Here is a 16,948-nt window from a genome sequence, read left to right on the forward strand (position 1 = left end):
ACCCAGTTAGTGTTTCTAAACAGACGGGTGGTATCATTTATAATTCTCCTGTATTTATATCATTGCTCAACTTGTAACAGTAGCGCAGCTGCTGATGCTGGGCAGTTAGTCGGACAATACGGTCCTGGTTTCGCCTCATCCTTTCTAGTAGCACAGAGAAGATGTCACATTTGGTTGTTGTGACAACAAACACAACACTTTCCAACACAGTTAATTTGAGTGGACGACCGTTATGTTAAAATGAAATGAAACTGCAGAATAAACACATTATATATGGCACACAATATAACATAATACACATATACTCCAATTAAAATCCATCAATGGAACATAACCATAGTCAACAATATGAGGTCCAAAATGCATGTGTATATAATATAAAAGGATAGTTGGTTGTCAGTAAAACTACAGTTATAGTTACATCAGAGGTTAGCTTGTGAATGCTGGCTTACAGCTACAGCTGCACTATCACACTTACCAGAGCTTTACTAAGCACACACATCTTTACCTCGAGGTAACACTGATACAAGTAAAATCAGGATCAGTAACCAGCATGACCAGTGTTGGAAGGTTACTTTTAAAATGTATTCCACTACAGATTACAGAATACATGCCCCAAAACGTATTTTGTAACGTATTCCGTTACATTACTCAATGAGAGTAACGTATTCTGAATACTTTGGATTACTTCATATATTATCAAGCTTTGTACAACTACATGAATGTACTATAACTGTGTGATTTATTACTATTAGTGAAGGCTACTCGCCATACCAATACCAACTAGATTTTTAAATCTTAATATAAAAGACTAACAGGAGGGTGGACATTAGGTAAGGCTGCACTTTTTGCAGATCTTGTACAGGAAACTATTCCGCGCGTATATAAAACAGGTCCGCGGCTCCGAACCGTAGTAAAGGGACCTCTGGCTAATACACAGGGTTCGTGTCGGGCTCGTAGCAGAAAACTAGCTTTACTTTGTTGTCTGGATCAACTTTGCTAGCGAGAGACAGAGAGAGGCGTTGAAAGGCTGCTCCAACGGAACTTATTGTTTCGGAGAAAAACACGAAAAAAGTGTACAGTCGAGTCTTAATAGCTCACTTACAACTGGGCTCGTCAGGCACTCTTTTTGGCTGCTGTGGTTATTATTATATTTACATGCTTCCAGCTCCCGTTTCTGGTCGGTGACAACTCGTACTTTTCGACTCTCCTTTTTCTTCCTCCCTCGCTCACAGACACATAACAGGTATGGCGGTCCAGTCTCCTTGCAGCACGGACTACACCGCCCATGATGCTGCATTCTTTAAGGCGATACCTGTAACACTCTGCCTCTCCTATTGCCTTCATATTAAATAATTTTTGAATAATAATTTTTAAAAATATTTCTTCACGCCATTATGCAGGCCGCAAGTAGAGGTGACATGGGCCGCGAGATTGAGACACTGGCATTAGAGCCTCTTAATGCGTGTTTTGTTTGGGTTTCCACCGGCGTGGAATTACCAAAAATAGAGAGGCCACAGCCTAACAGATGAAACAGGAAAAGACTGCTGTGTAATCCATTCATTTCAACAAAGTAACTGTATTCTGAATACTACCTTTTTAAACAGTAACTGTAATACAGTTACTCATATTTTGCATTTTAAATACGTAACGCAGGTACATGTATTCCATTACTCCCCAACACTGAGTGACTGACTGTAGCTGCACCTGAATGGGCTTTTGTTGCACTGCTGAATCAACAGCTGCAATAATACAAAGGTAAAGATACACTAAAGAGGAAATAATTATACATATAATATATTAACTTTATTTAACCTCAGTAATGTAGTCTTCTCTTGATCGGGGAAACAATATTCTTTAAATATCTGTGCTTTTTCTGACAGTTGGAGATCTTTTTTTTCGAAGCTATTCTTTGTATAATGGGATACGTGGCGATCCATACTGTAGGCGGCATGACTGGATTTAAAGCGCACTCTCATTATTACCTGTTTCCTTGTTCGCGTCTTCCCCGTTCGGAGTTTGATGTATCTGGCTATCAGCTCGTTTCGACCTGGAGGCACAAGACACAGAACATAGTAATGAAACATTATGCATGCCCACATGCATGTTAAACCCCATTTGACCGGTCTTTCGTTTACGAGGGCAATCGCACGCAGAAATCATGTGACCCTGACAAACAACTTAGTGGCTGATTTAGAGCTGTTGACCCAGCGGCCCGGTTGACGTGCAGTTTCACATAGAAACGCTGTAATCACCGATACCCCCGTTGAGCCGTCCACACATACACACATGCACACAAAATCACACACGCCACGGCCCTGAATACACATGACCCAACAATACAGGCATTCATGCGGACCGGCCGTCCCCTGATTAAAGGAGCCAGCAGGCCAGCTGTACCCGTGTTTACGCGTGCACACATACACTCACACATAAAGACACGCACGCACGCACGCTTACGATGCTGAATAATTCAACCCATTCAATGGGGAGCACAGCAGACTCAGCATGACCTGGCTAGTATAGATTAGCCAGGGAGAGGGAGGCAGTGAGAAACAAAGCAGAAAAACACAACTTTTACATCCAGAGAAACTGTTAAGGGGGGGGGGGGGGGGTCGTTTGCACATATTAACTTAGGCCTGCTCAGCCTGGCTACATTACAGCTTTACAGTCCTTAGGAATTAAAGACGACAGACCATTTTACAGATTTCGGGAAATTATGTAATTTGACTGTAATTTTATTTGCTAACAAGCAAATGCGGTTCAGTTTGGTTTGGTTTGGTTTCGCTCCCGATCTGTTCTCTGTTGCAACCAAGTGGAAAACCAAAGTCGGGCCAGCTGGCCAACTGATGGTCAAGATCAGCACAAAGCCAAACCTCTACACACTACCCAAATGGCTCGCAACAATAGCCCTAACTAACTAGCAGATGGTGTGTGTGCATGCGTGTGTGTGTCTGTGTGTGTGTGTACCTTCTGAGCAGTCCCACTCTCGCTGAGATATGGAGCTTACACTGATAAAATCTACAGCTCACCATGCAGGTGTTTTCCTTCTAGCAGTCAAAAGCTGTGACTGACGACAGCACGCAGACGCACACACACACAGTACACATAGATGTATACGCAAACATGAGTGCGTGCTGTGAACGCGTGCACAGAAACACACACACACAGAGTAGTCCTGGCTGTGGAGGCTGACATCTGACTCCAGAGGGGCCAGCTGGTCTTTCTAGGAGGCTTAACGGTGAATTATCATCCTTCACTAACCCTGCGGCACACATCCCTCACGCTCACCCTCCCTCTCTTTCAAAACTCTCCAGCACACACACACGCACACACAAACACACTTTCTTCCCTCCCTCCATTCGTCCATCCATCCATCCTGTGTTCTGGCTGTTCCTTTTCCCCCCTCCTCTGTCCCTCTTGTAGTCAATGGGCTTCCCGTCTGCTCCCTCCCTCCCTCCCTCTTCCACTCTCTGTCTCCATCTCTCTCTACTTGCCCAGTGAAAGACTTCAAGGCCAAAGTCAGATGGTCATTAACCGTGACGAACAGAAGCAACCCCCGCGCTCCCCCCAGCTCTCTATCTCTAGGCTGAGGCCACCGTGTGCAAGCCGATATTAATGGAGACGACAAACTGGGAAGAAAGAAAAGTAATGAAATTACATGTTTGTTATGTGATTCTGAACCATTTAGAGCTGATTTGAGAACACGAAAAAAGTTCCAGAAAACACACGAAACAAGAGCCGGGTTGGTGATGTAATGCTACGACGACACAGGGTTACAATACGAAAGTGCATACGAGGCGATACAAGGCAGATCGAGTGAGAAGGAGAAGCTAAATCAGAAGCTTCCTGCACTTTGTGTGGTTAGAAATGCGCCTTTTCTTTCCTGTCCGCTAGCCGCAGTACATTACTATTGCGCCTCAGTTAGTGGGGTGATTAAGAGCTTCAGCTGCTTTACAGAATAGCTCAAAACCCCTTTCAGAATAAGGTCAAGGCCTCGCTGACCGCGCTCGCTAACAAGGCTGGAGTTGAGTGGTGTGTATTGTTGTGTACCCTGGACAGACCTCAGAGACCACAGGGGCCAAACACTGGCCTAGAGCCTGGATTCGCAGCAGCTTTGTGCGAGTTTCTGTTCGTTACATCCAAAAGGCGGTTTCTAAAGTGCTAAACCTTTAGGATTTTCATTTGCACTCATTTGAGGCTCTTCCCTTTGTCCTCCAAGGCACAATCCCTGAAATCCTGGTTGGTGCAGACTGAAGTTAATCTTTCATTTATTACAAACAAGCTGCCAGTTCTTTTAAAGAGTAACCAAATCCTGTTAATCTTTTACTGCCAGGTGATGCCACCTGCAGAGATTTGGTGACATCGACTTACTCTGATGTTGGACGACCGTAATATGTACCGCATCACGGTATCTGACCTGTTTCAAAGGAACCAAGAAGTGTTGACTGAGTGTTCCCAACACCTTGTATATATTACTTTTCAAAGTGCTGATAATAATATGATATTTTGTTAAATTTCTCATGTTAACACGAACAGAATAATGTGATGATTAAAACATGCAACATGATGAAGAAGCTGTGAGGATAGAACCAGTAAAAAGACTTAAACCCTCAACTCTGACAACAAATAAAGCCTTTAATATTCATTTTCTCCTTTCATTCTGAAACCACTCCAAAATTTCAGTATTAATACCAGTTTATTCCAATTTAGTTACAGTGCACACTGAAATTAAACATGCACTAAAAAAAATAATTTCATATTACAGTGGTCTAAGACGACTCATTATTTGTGGGGGAATGATCGCAGGACTGGGCGGTTGCTCTTTGCTTTGTTTTTGCGTCTCTTTCTTTTCCTTCGGTCTCATAAATCCTGTCACTCGCAGCAGCAGACGTCAGCTTTGACGGCCAATGTCACAGACTAGCTGGAGAGCATTTAGCAGCTTAAAAAAAGCCAGATATTTCCTTTTAAAGGTGTTTGTGGAGACAGCTAAAAGGAGAGCGAAAGCTACCAGATATCCATTGGCCAAACAGAGCTTAAATAAATGCTAATGCCGACCCGTGCTCACGCACATGTTCACCATAAGGTGATAAGATCTGGGTGTTGTGCTTAAAGCTTGACAGCACTGCTGATCACGTAGTGAAAACCACACTAATCTGACCAGACACTGACTTAAATTTGTTTTCTACTGAATTACCCTTTAAAAAGTAATTTCTCTACTTTTATATGATTTAATACAAATAAAGACAAATTTAGCTGAAAAAGGCGGCAATTTGAGCAACTTTTCTCTTAATAATGTGACATAAAGTAGGCGGCAGTAGGCCTGAAATTCAGTGAGTCTTATGCTTTGTATTTTATTATTACTGGAAAAGGAACTTGGGTAGCTTACAGCCACTAAGAAGATAAAAAACAATACAGATACATCAGCGGGGTACAGTAACACACACACACAGGAAGAAAAGTCACGCATCGGGCACGTGAGGATTAAATTCCTGGCCATCTAAAGGATTTTGAAATGAAGAGACAAAGGCAGAAGGGCAGCTAGCCCTTTGTCTTAGGGGAAGATGAAGAGTATCTTCAAAATGAGTCATATAAGTCGAGTAACTGGTTTCGCTGAAGTTGATTTTGCAGCGTTGTTGGTATGTCGACTGGAAAGAACCAACACCATTCAGCCCCAATGAAGGATGTCAAGCAACACCTCCAGTTTAAGACGATTACACTTTTACAATGAAGAAAATGTAGGCGTGTGTTACACCATGTGACTGGAAAACTTTTGCCAACATGTGTCACAACCTTTACTTCTTCCACTGTTATTCTCAATAAGTAAAGCCCCCTGTGGCATAGCTGGTTTGAGCATGCTCACCACTTAAGAGACAGATGCCGTTCTGTGTATTAGTCAGTACATCTATAGGATATGCAGGAGACAAAGGCACTGGTCATTATATTGTACTTTTGTGCATCTTTCCCAAGGATAATAGAGCCATTATTCGCCTTTTCATTCCCTGTTATATGCACCCACATTATGATGTTTCTACGCTTCTCACCCACTAAGTTTACCCCGGCACTTTTTGTACCCGTTTCTTCTTCTTTTACATTTCACTCCATTTTCCTGCACCCAGTGGGGGGTGTTTCTAGAACCGCAGTAGTCCCCTGCCTATCAGGTATTACTCGTTTCTCCTCTGTACTGTAAGACTACTTACCAGTCACTCAGTGTGCCTTAATGTAATGTCAAAGAAAGTGAATCTACCCTTAAAGATGCTGAAGTTTGGCTTTAATAACCAAGCTTGTTTTTGGCTTCTGTGCAAGTAGAAAAAAAAGCTGAAAAATCATTAAAAAACAAAACAAACTCAACAAAGCCTCAAGAGCCCGATTGAACACCAGGCATGAAATAAAATAAGAGCCTACTCGATCCTGCAAGCTCCATTAGCTAAAAATGAGAATAAACTAGATACTGTTTTATAATTCCGGTTAGCACAGATGTTGTAGGCAATGATTAAAACCCCTGGTCTCTGTGGCCAAATGCTGCTCATCCCTTCTTGCCATTTCGCCTTTCCTGCTCTGCCTCTGAAAACAGACACCATCTAACTCGATTAGGTCACCATGATAAACGTGTCAACAACCTGCGCACAGAGTCAACAAGGTAAACAAACCGAACATGCCACCAAGGCAGAGAACAGAATGAGTCTGATTGATTGGCAACCGATCGGGAACACAAAGGAGGCCGATCGCGAGGTTTAGCATCAACGCGACTTCTGCTTCCAATCTGTGCACGTCTGTAGCGTTTAGGCTTTGGGTTGTCAGCTGCAAGGTTTTTGGGTACACCTCTCTGTTTCTACTCTATTCAGAGAAGAGCAGCAGCGCATCCATGAATGACCAGGGGATGTGAAAGAACCACATTTACATGTAAATATAACCAAAATCACAACGCAGCCATTGTCGTCAGTCTGTGTGTTTGGCACCAATCACACTGATGTTCTAAAATCCAGATGTCAGCAGAACAAAACAGAGGTCTCTAACTATGTTATTATAACTGACTAATGGGTTTTGCATGAATGAATATTTCATATTGGTTCTTTTTCTGATAACAAAATATGACGAAACATATTTTTTTAAAGTTACTGGGAGAGAAACAAATAGTAATAGTGGTTTTCATTCGAGCAACATTTAGTTCATTTCTGTTGAAAGCTGGTGACAGTTCAATGGTTTGATTTACATTATGCATCACAACTCAGCCAAATAATGTGGAGAGATTATTTTTGTTCCATAACAACACATGTGGCCGGATCTATACATCAGAAAATGTATTTATTTTATTTTCACCTTTATTTTGGACAGCACAGTAGAACAGCAGAGAGAGAGAGAGAGCAAGGGGAGCAACACACAGGAAATGGCCCAGGGCGGACTCGAACCCAGAAGCCTTTTGGCAGATAAGTCACCTGCTCAACCACTGAGTTATACCAGCACACAGAACATTAGTGCTGTTTTTTTAAGACCTCTAATTATAGTAGGCCATGTTCCTCATAGAGTATCATAGCATTAATGTTACATAAGTTTGTTTTACAGGCTTAGAAACACTTCTTATTGTGTCTCTAGGGTTCAAAAAAAGGACAGCTAAAGCAAAACAATAACTTGAAGCTAAAAAAAGAAAACGATTTGCTAAAAGATGCAAAAATTCCGATATGGTTGAAGGAAACTGTGACGTTGGCACGATTCACAAGTTTTTAAAAGTATAACTTTGAGGTGCTTTAAAAAGTCCTGACCTAACCAAACACCCTAGAGACGCATTGGTACACAGACTGTAAGCCAGATCACCCATGAACAGGACCTGACCTCACTAATGGGACAAACAAATATGGCCGCCCTCTTCCGGGGCTCATATTTAGTGTTCTAGTCTGTGTGGGACCTTTAACCTATATGGTAGAGGAAATAACTATCTCATATTTGCGATACTGATTTTGATTTTCTCTCGATTCCCAAAACTCAAGAAGTATTCACTAGAGAGCACGCTACATATACGGCGAAAGAGAGGAAAAGAGAAAAACAACAGGGTGAAAGGGAGGGGGGACGCAGCTGGTGGCAGCCAGAGAACCATCTGTTCATCACTCTATTAGTTCACACACACACACACACATATATGTACTCTCTCTCTTAGTCCCACGCTCACACACACTGTGCACCTATAGCCTGCTTCTATTTCCTCTCTTTTACGGCTCTTTTCTCCCCCTGCATCTCTGACACTTTGCCCTGCGAGACAAGCCTCCGCCACAGCCGTCTATGCCGTTATTCGCACCGTCTGACACAACAGCGAACATTTCAACAGCTCAGCCAATCGCTCGGTGTGTTTATATCACATTCTACCACATATACCGTGTGAATTAGTGATGAACTATCAAAATGATTCACACTTATTAAATATGGCCCAGTGCTGTAGAACAACACAAACAAGTGACCTCTGTTTGTTTGCGCCTTTGTGAAGAATCCAAAACGAAGCACACGGGGTGCATCGCACTTTCACAACAGTTCCCGTAATTCACAGTCCAAAGCAATAGGAACATTTATTAAGTGAGGAGTAATACTGTTTTTCATTGTTTATCTTCATCAATATGAGAAAAAGACCTTTTTTCAGTTTTTTTCCTAGATGTCATAGAATAAAGTGTCAGTAACTTGTACTGATTTATACCCAGCCCTGATTCCCCATCACTCACCGTACATCTTCCCTTCATCCGACAGTATAATCTTCCTCCTTCCACAGGGCGGATAGATGGCCAGGGCCTCCTGGAAGCTCTGCTCGATGTCTGGGCTCCAAACTCCCTCGGGATCCCCATCCATGGTCTTGTCCCCTCCAGAATCGCTCAGTCTGTCCATGTCCTCCCCTGGACTCTCACTGCCACTCCAGCTACTGCGCTCCATACTGGCAGTTAACGTTAACTAGCTGATGTGTACTCAGTGCAAATGCCTTGATGCCAAGTTGATAAAGTAATTAAAAGCCTAGTGATAAACTGAAGCTAAAATGAACTATAATGGTAATAATTAACTCCCAGTAACGACGGCCAGCTGTGGCCAACTAGAAAGTGACGGTAGCTCCAAATGGTAACTACCAGTAATAAAAATTTAAGGACTAGTGAACTGTAGAAAAGTGAGTGAGCCGCTCCAAATCCAACCTCAGAGCTCTACAAGAAAAGAAGAATAAGAAAAATATCTTGTTAGTCATTAATATTCCCATATATGCATATTAAATTTTCCTGCAGCGACACAAGCTCACATATAAGACAAGACAAAGTGGCATGCTATTGAAAAACCCTTTAATATTAAAACTGCGTATAATTTTACTGTTTGGTACAGTAGGAGTCTGCTTATAACCACTGACTGTGTAAAAGATGGACGCAGCTTTGGGGTCTGAAAACTGAAGCCAACACTGACCAGCAGGGGCCGATTCCTCTGGTTCCAAAAAGACTCCCGATTGTATAGAAGTCTCTGGAAAAACGTCCCTCTGATCCCTTATTCTGTGAAAGTGATCAGGAGAGTGTTCACTGCGATCAAACGCTTGAACAAAACATCGAGTTCTGTTCCACAGACAGATGCGCCTCTCGCTTGTCATGTCCGATTCCAAAGCACCAAGATGGCGACAGCAAAAACAAAATCAGCTCGAGGCTTCGTAAGGGTGCCTCGCTTTTCCAGTGAGCAGTCTTACTGTGGCTGTGCCCACGTTTTATCAAAGAACTAACACAAAAAAAAGAGCAAGAAAAGGAAAAAAGAATCTCGAGTCAAAGTTTTGATACAATTACATCCCCAAACCCGGAGGAAAAGATCAACTGATCACCCAGTGCCTTCTGCCCAATGAGCTTCTCGGTCATGTTCAGGAGACAAATATGGATTTCACTGCTAAATTTTGCTTTTCAGCTTGCATTGTGCAGGTGTGATCACCACATCCCAGAATTTCATTTCAGAAAATGGGACAGACATAATGGAGGGGTGCCATTCTTCTCTCTCTGCAGCCTGCTTTGTGATTCACACTGATATTAAGTCAGCATTTTTTTTTTAAAACCAGGAAAATATTTTTTAATGTAGCTTTAAGTTCCGATCAACATGTAGCAAGCCTGTATTCCAGCTGCAAGAGGTAAAGTATTGCTTCCTTTCATGAAGGAAATTGCCTATTTTGTTAAAACCGTTGTGGTACATCAAATCCATGCACGTAAGGAGTGCAAGCGTGCGAGGGGCAGGCTACTACTACACACAGCTACAGACTCAGGGAGGGAAAAAAAGACAAACTGAAGGGGCTTGCCAGCTGCCTACAATTCTTCTAAAATCCCCCATGGTAAACAGCAGGGTTGGCGCAGTACACACCACACTCAAACACCGCCACCATATGCGCGCACGCACACACACACACACACACACACACACACAATTACTGTGCCAGCCCCTTGGGCGAACACATGTCATTTTGTCTGGTCTTCTACTGTTCACACTTCCCATGCACTGTCCCCTGCCACAGCCTGAACAAGCCTGCAGTGTGAAGTAGATATGTGTGTGTGTGTGTGTGTGTGTGTGTGTGTGTGTGTGTGTGTGTGTGTGTATATTTAACACAATTATATTTGACAGTAAGCACACATGCAACTGAAGCATGTAAAGCAGCAGGCAACATTTTGGACACATTTTAACCCCGTCTGCACACCAGCGTTCAGCTCGAGGCTTTTTAACACCTGGGGGAAAACGCTGCGAATCCACAAGAAAACATCCGCTGGCAGAGAATTACAGACATGTGTAATGAAAGGGATCTGCTGGTTTTACTAGAGTCTGTCCCCAGGTTCTCTCTTCATGCTTATTCTGTTCACCCTCGTTTCCGTTTCCTCTCCAACTTCCCATCGTGGCTTTCTTCCCCGCCTCTTCCCGCCCGTCCCTCTCCAGCAGTTTTCCCCATTCAAACAAAGATTCATTCATCCAGCAGCCCGCACCAGTGAGCAGCAGCAGCTAGATTTCTTACAAGTTTCGGTGTCTCTGTGAGACTTTTCGTGCTGAAGTCAGGTTACAGAAGCTGTGATTGTCTAGTTTCACGTTGCAGTCATTTCACTGATACATCAGTGGCAAATGTTTAAAAATAAGTCAGCTCTTGTTCATTTGTTGTCAACCTTCAACCTTTCACAAAAAAACGACTAAATATGCTGCTTCCATATGGTAGCTGACAGAAGGTGACAGCATAATAATATTACACTAGACTCATTTTTGTTTGTAAAGGGCTTTTTAAAGCCCATCAGAGTCACTCACTGACATTGGCAACCTATTAAAATCAAGGTTTAAAGCATCACTGAGCAATATTTTATAATAAATAGAGGATAAAATGACTAGTTTTGATTTCTACTACTGATTAAGGTCAATTCCAGCTGCATCTCACAGCTGTTTAGAGACAATGAACCCACAGCACAGCACGAAACCAGCATGAACTTTGTTGACTTTTCTTACTTTTCGTCATAATTTTCATCAGTGACTCTTTGTTTCCTGACAGAAACAACATAATAGCTAAATTAAAAAACTATGATGACTTTTTGTCAATAAATAAAAACGAGATGGAAATATTCTGGAGAAACGAGATCCAATCAGAACTGATTACGCTGCAAAATGTCAATGATTTGAAGGAAGAGAGAAGAGTAAACACGTCGACACATTCTGCATTTAAAGTCAAGGAAAGTAAGACGTTTTATAAACCGCGTGGAGCAACGCTCACCAGTAAAAGCATTTTGTATTTTAATCAACTGAATGACTTTAATCTTATGATGAGATTAGAAGATTAAAGACTAAAACTAAAAGAATTTAGACACCTCAAATTTGACTGAAACTAAAGAGCATTTTAGTCAAAAGACTACGACTAAAAAGCAAATAAAAATTTACACTGCACCAAACTACAGCGAAATAATATACAGTTAAAGTCCGAAAAAGACTTCTTAGAAGAGTAACCAGTGGACTTGCATTTTAAATTTTATTGCTACATTTTCAGCTAAAATTACTTTATGTTTAAAACTAAAGAACTAATAAAAACATGTATAAATCAATTGACCTTTGGGGAGCTGTTAGCATTTTCCATCCATCTTCCTCAGCTTATCCAATTCAGGACAAGACGGGAGTATTTTCTTTACATGAATTCTGTTCTGTGCAGGATTTAAGTAATGCAGCACATTTGGCTGAGTCTCTTATAGGATTCAGTTACTGGATTTTGTAAGTTTAACAAAGCGTTATTTGGGCCATTGCAAAGGAAAAGGAAACAGGTATTGCACGAAAAACAGAATTAACTTTCTTATTTAAGATAAAACCTGGATTCTGGAACTTGGACAAAGCTCTCAACTGATCAGTTACTAACTGATTGTTTTTTATTCTTTTATAGTTCTTATAAGAAAGAACCGTAAAGGGGCTTAGAAACAGGAAGACACAAGCAGCAACGTGGTGACCAGAGATTATGGAATCTCAGTGAAGTTTAGCACAGTCAAAACAACCATTAGTGATGCAAAGTGGGTATCAGGTGAAATTTACAACCACCAACAGGAGGTGAAGACAACAGCTGACATATGACACGGCACCTTAGTGGGTCGCCTAAGCACTCATACGTCCACTCGTGAACCGACCGTGAGCTATGGGGTGATGTGCAAAGAGCAAATCGCTTCACGTGTCTGCCTTTAGTCACACACATAGAAAACTGAACTTTCTGAGATTTGTGGTATGAACAGAGACCCGAAGGACTCCACAGGTGAACTGTTAGCAGAGGATTTATAACGTCCAATGGTCAAACTGAAATATCTTCTTTAAAAAATAAATAATCAGAAGACCAACCCATTGCTTAGGACAGGAGATCAAACATAAAATAAAATAAAAGGTGCTTCAGAGCTGTCAGTAATCAAATATCATTACAATCTCTAAGCAGTGTATTCAAACTGTTTCGCCCCATTCTGACACCCAAATAAAATGTATCAGCGTCTGTTACCTCCGTATAGTCAGTAAGCTCTGTGTTCCCCATAACCTTGGTTAAAAAGGAAAGCTTAAATAATATTCCATTTCAGCATAAAAGCATTCGTGCATTCAAAGATTCACCCAGGAAAAAAAAAAAAGACTGGAGATGAAGCTCTCAACCCAGTAGGTTTAAGACGTGTTACAGAAATGTGGAATTTCTTCTACATCTGAAAATATTTCTGCATTTTACTGGAGAGCTCTTCAGAAAACATTTGACCTCTTTAAAGACCCAATGCTGAAGTGATGACAATAGACCACCTACGCTTAAATTCAAAGGCGTTTTAATTCTCACAGCTACATTTATAACCTCTATTGCATCTAAACACTCAACACTACTACTTTTATCACTGTGCAACAGGCTTTAAATACCAAGCTCAGTCTGAATAAAAACTTGCTATATTTCACTTCTCTGCACATGAGGTCTGTGAACACTCAAAAGTGTGTTAAGGTTCATAGTGTAAATACCCATTCAAGTAAAAATGTACTTAAAATATTGCTAAAAGCTTGTACTCGTAATGGTCAGCATTACAGGAAGACAGACTGTGGTTCCGATCTCACGCGAATTACTCCATTACGGTCAACACAAATCAACATTAAAAAAAAAAAACATGCAAATGTTCTAATGAGAGGAATTTTTGCGTAATCAAAAAAAGCAAACTGACAAGATCACATTTGCATAAACTGGAGCTTCATCCACCAGCTGTTAACTGGTTAAAATGGCATAAAGGCTGAAACAATTTGAGATTCACCAAATTTTTCCATCTTCGCGAGTCCTTGCAAGCCATCTTTGTACTCGTGGCTCAAATGTAGTTTAACAAACAAATGCTTCAGATCATGAGCCACTCCAAGCCTTTTCTAGACCTTTGTCCTCCTGCCATCTTGGTTTCACTGAATCTAATCTGGCCTTCCAGTTCAGGAGACACGTTTTCACTTTGTGGTGAATCCTCTGTTTGCGAACTTTCCTCTTTTTTTTTTTTTTTTCAAAATATTTTTATTGAGTATTTGTGGACATAGTTTACAAAGAAAAAAGGAAGACGGAAAACACAAACTGTTTACAATGAATACAAAACAGAACTTCTCATGTTGGAAGATTGTTTTCCTCTCTTATTATTTACCAAACAAGCAATGAGAAAAAAAACCCAGAAAAAAAACAAAAAAAACTGCATGTTTTACTTTGGTTGATGTTGGAAAAAAAACAAACCCTAGTCTGCACTTGAACATCATCATGAGATTGCATCATCTACTGTGTTGGAATAGACGGGAAAATTATGCAAACTATATCCCGGTGTGTAGGGATTACGTGGTAAACACGAACACCTAATAACCGCCAGGTAGAAGAACAAAGCTAACATTATACTGACAACAGATGCAGCAATGTTCATATCATTTGCAGAATGAAGCAACTGTCTCAAAGTCAGTAAAAATAACTTTATATTTATTTACCGAGACCAGTTCTGTGAGATTTACATGATTTTGCATCAGAGAGATCTGCAAATCAGAAAGTCTGTTTTCAAAGTTCAGTGTGGGCTTTAAGGTTTGTAGTGAATCTCAAAGTTCCATGTAAGACGACACAGTGTGTAAGTACAGGGTTCGTACACTTTTTTCAGGGTCAAATTCAAGCACCTTTTAAGCACTTTCAAGATCCGTTTTTAAGCTTTTCCAGCACCCCCGCTACCCGTCCCCCAAAAAAGAATGCATGTTTCAATTCGCATCACCTCAGTAAGACCATGTGAAAAGACACCTTAGCTCCCCTTTTGTTAGGACTCAGAAAAAAGCACCACACAAAAATACTGCAAAAGGAACGGTCACCTTTTATACTTAGTGTATAAACTCAAAAAGCACATTTCACTTAAAAAACAAACAAACATCTGTCTCCTATTTTTTTTGGCACACAGGAAAGAAACATCAATATCTAGACTTCTTTATTTTTGGGGTTTTTCAACAGGAGAAGAATATCTCTAACAAGTTGATTTGTTCACATTTGCACATCTTAATTTTAAGTTATTTCCCAATAAAACTGTTTTATTGCTAACAACATTGCTGTGTGTATTATTGCTGAAGTCCTAAATGATCACCTTTAAAGTGTTTGTGCTAATAACATCAAGTCAGTCAGGCATGGAGAACAGGACTGACTGTTTAAGTAGTTTAATGTGTCGGTGGCGATAAACATATTTTGAATGAAAGCCGGGGAACTTTGGTAGCACAGAAACAAGTGGCTATTCTTTGTGACCATATGGATCACTCATATTACCATTATTTCACCCAAAGGTACCAAGTTAATACTCAAAAAAGCTGCAGCAATACACACAAATATAAACAGTACTTGGTGACAACTTTGCCTTTAGCCGTTAACCCTCTGGTGTCCAGGGTATAATTGGCCGTTTTCGACTACTTTTGATTTGGCCTCTATATTTCACCTTTAAAAACTGTTTATCTTGCCAATCTGTTATTATCTCATTTTGACATAATGTGTCAGTACAATTGATCTAAATTCAGACAAAATTTAAAATACAAGTAGAAAGTGATATTTTTGACTGTAAAAACCACAAGCATGTTTAAGGAATCATTTTCACAACTTAGTAATAGAAATTGGACATTTTTTAAAAATATGAACAAGTTTTGCAAACAACAAAGTTATATGGTACTATTTACCTAAAAATGCAGCCAAGGCTCAGACGTTTTTTCATATAACCATTTAAAACTATTTACAGAACAATCAGGTGCTCTGCATCAAATAAGAAGGCACACAAATTATTTATGCAACTCCAAAACATAGTTTGTGTCACTATAAGACAGATGAGAACAGCACAGGGATAAACCTGCAGGTTTGACAGCAGGTGTGTCACTCAGCGTTTACACTGCAACCTGCCTTTGGTGGCTTTTTTGCAGCAACTGTGACGTTCACTAGTAGAACTGACACACAAAACAAAACTACTACACTACACACTAACTACACAAGACAACACACTAATTTGAGACTCCAAACACGACAAACATCACAAATCTCGTATCAAAACTCTCTCTCTTTATCGCTCTCTCTCTTCCCTCTCTTCCCAACAACCAAATGCCACATGTTGCCGTGTCATTTTTTGATTGGTCGACATGGTACATTTTCCCACCAATAGGGAAGGAGTGTTTTTCTTTTTTCACTCACAAGCAAAGCGTGTTTGCTAGCGCTCTCCATAAAAAACAGTTTTACCGTTTCTTCCTGGAGTAAACGCCACTGTTGTATTCAGACCCCCAAAACAAAACAAAACAAAAAACAAAAAACATTGGTTTTACGTGACCTATCAACACAATTTAAAAAAACTGGTATATAGTTTGAAGTCCGCACATTTGACCCAAGTTGAAATGGAGACTCTGGGTCCGTCGACCCCAGAGGGTTAATCAGAAAGCCTTAAGTTAGCTAGTTATGTATCGGGCTAATGTTTAAAGCTTTCACTTCAGTAAATTAACTCATATTACTGCTAAGTAATGTTAGCTAAGTTCACAGTATATTCCATAATAGCGCTGCCATACTGCATCACACTCAGTGCATTTCAATCATGTCTCCAGCGAGTTTGACAGCTAGCAAAATAATAATCTTTTTTTTTTTTTTTAAATAGCATGTGTAACGTACGCGTCGCGTACTGGAAAATTATTTACTAGGACTCACCTATCATGCGACCAGAGAGCGCAAACTCCGCCATTGTTGTTTTCCATCATTAAAAACATTAAAAGCATTAAAACAGCAACCTACAGGTATGTTAGCGCACTCATCCCCAACTGTCCGAGGGAGGGGCGGGGTCACATATTAAAACAGACGCAAGGCAGCCCAGGCGAGGGAAAATTGCTTTTGCTTTTTGTGACTCATTTTATTTCTCTATCTGATAAGTTACATTTTCAAGCACTTTTAAGCACCACATCTGAAATTCAAGCACTTTCACAACCTTGAAAAGAGGACATCAGAATT

General features: G+C 40.7%; 1 protein-coding gene across 3 annotated transcripts in view; it reads right to left on the reverse strand.

Moving 5' to 3' along the window:
- tead1a (TEA domain family member 1a) overlaps window positions 1-16,948 on the reverse strand; it is a 49,468-nt gene that overhangs the window by 19,286 nt on the left and 13,234 nt on the right. For 2 of the 3 annotated variants that reach the window (XM_039614847.1, XM_031738323.2), the window contains exons 2-3: window positions 8,706-9,170; window positions 1,986-2,050 (exon numbers count right to left, since the gene is read on the reverse strand). In XM_039614847.1, coding sequence (XP_039470781.1) covers window positions 1,986-2,050; window positions 8,706-8,910 — 270 coding nt within the window. In that variant the 5' untranslated portion in view covers window positions 8,911-9,170. Of the gene's footprint in view, window positions 1-1,985; window positions 2,051-8,705; window positions 9,171-16,651; window positions 16,685-16,948 lie in introns of those variants that run through there. The other variant, XM_039614848.1, reaches the window with a different exon arrangement.

This window comes from Oreochromis aureus, linkage group 7, assembly GCF_013358895.1.
Source record: "Oreochromis aureus strain Israel breed Guangdong linkage group 7, ZZ_aureus, whole genome shotgun sequence".
NCBI lineage: Eukaryota > Metazoa > Chordata > Actinopteri > Cichliformes > Cichlidae > Oreochromis > Oreochromis aureus.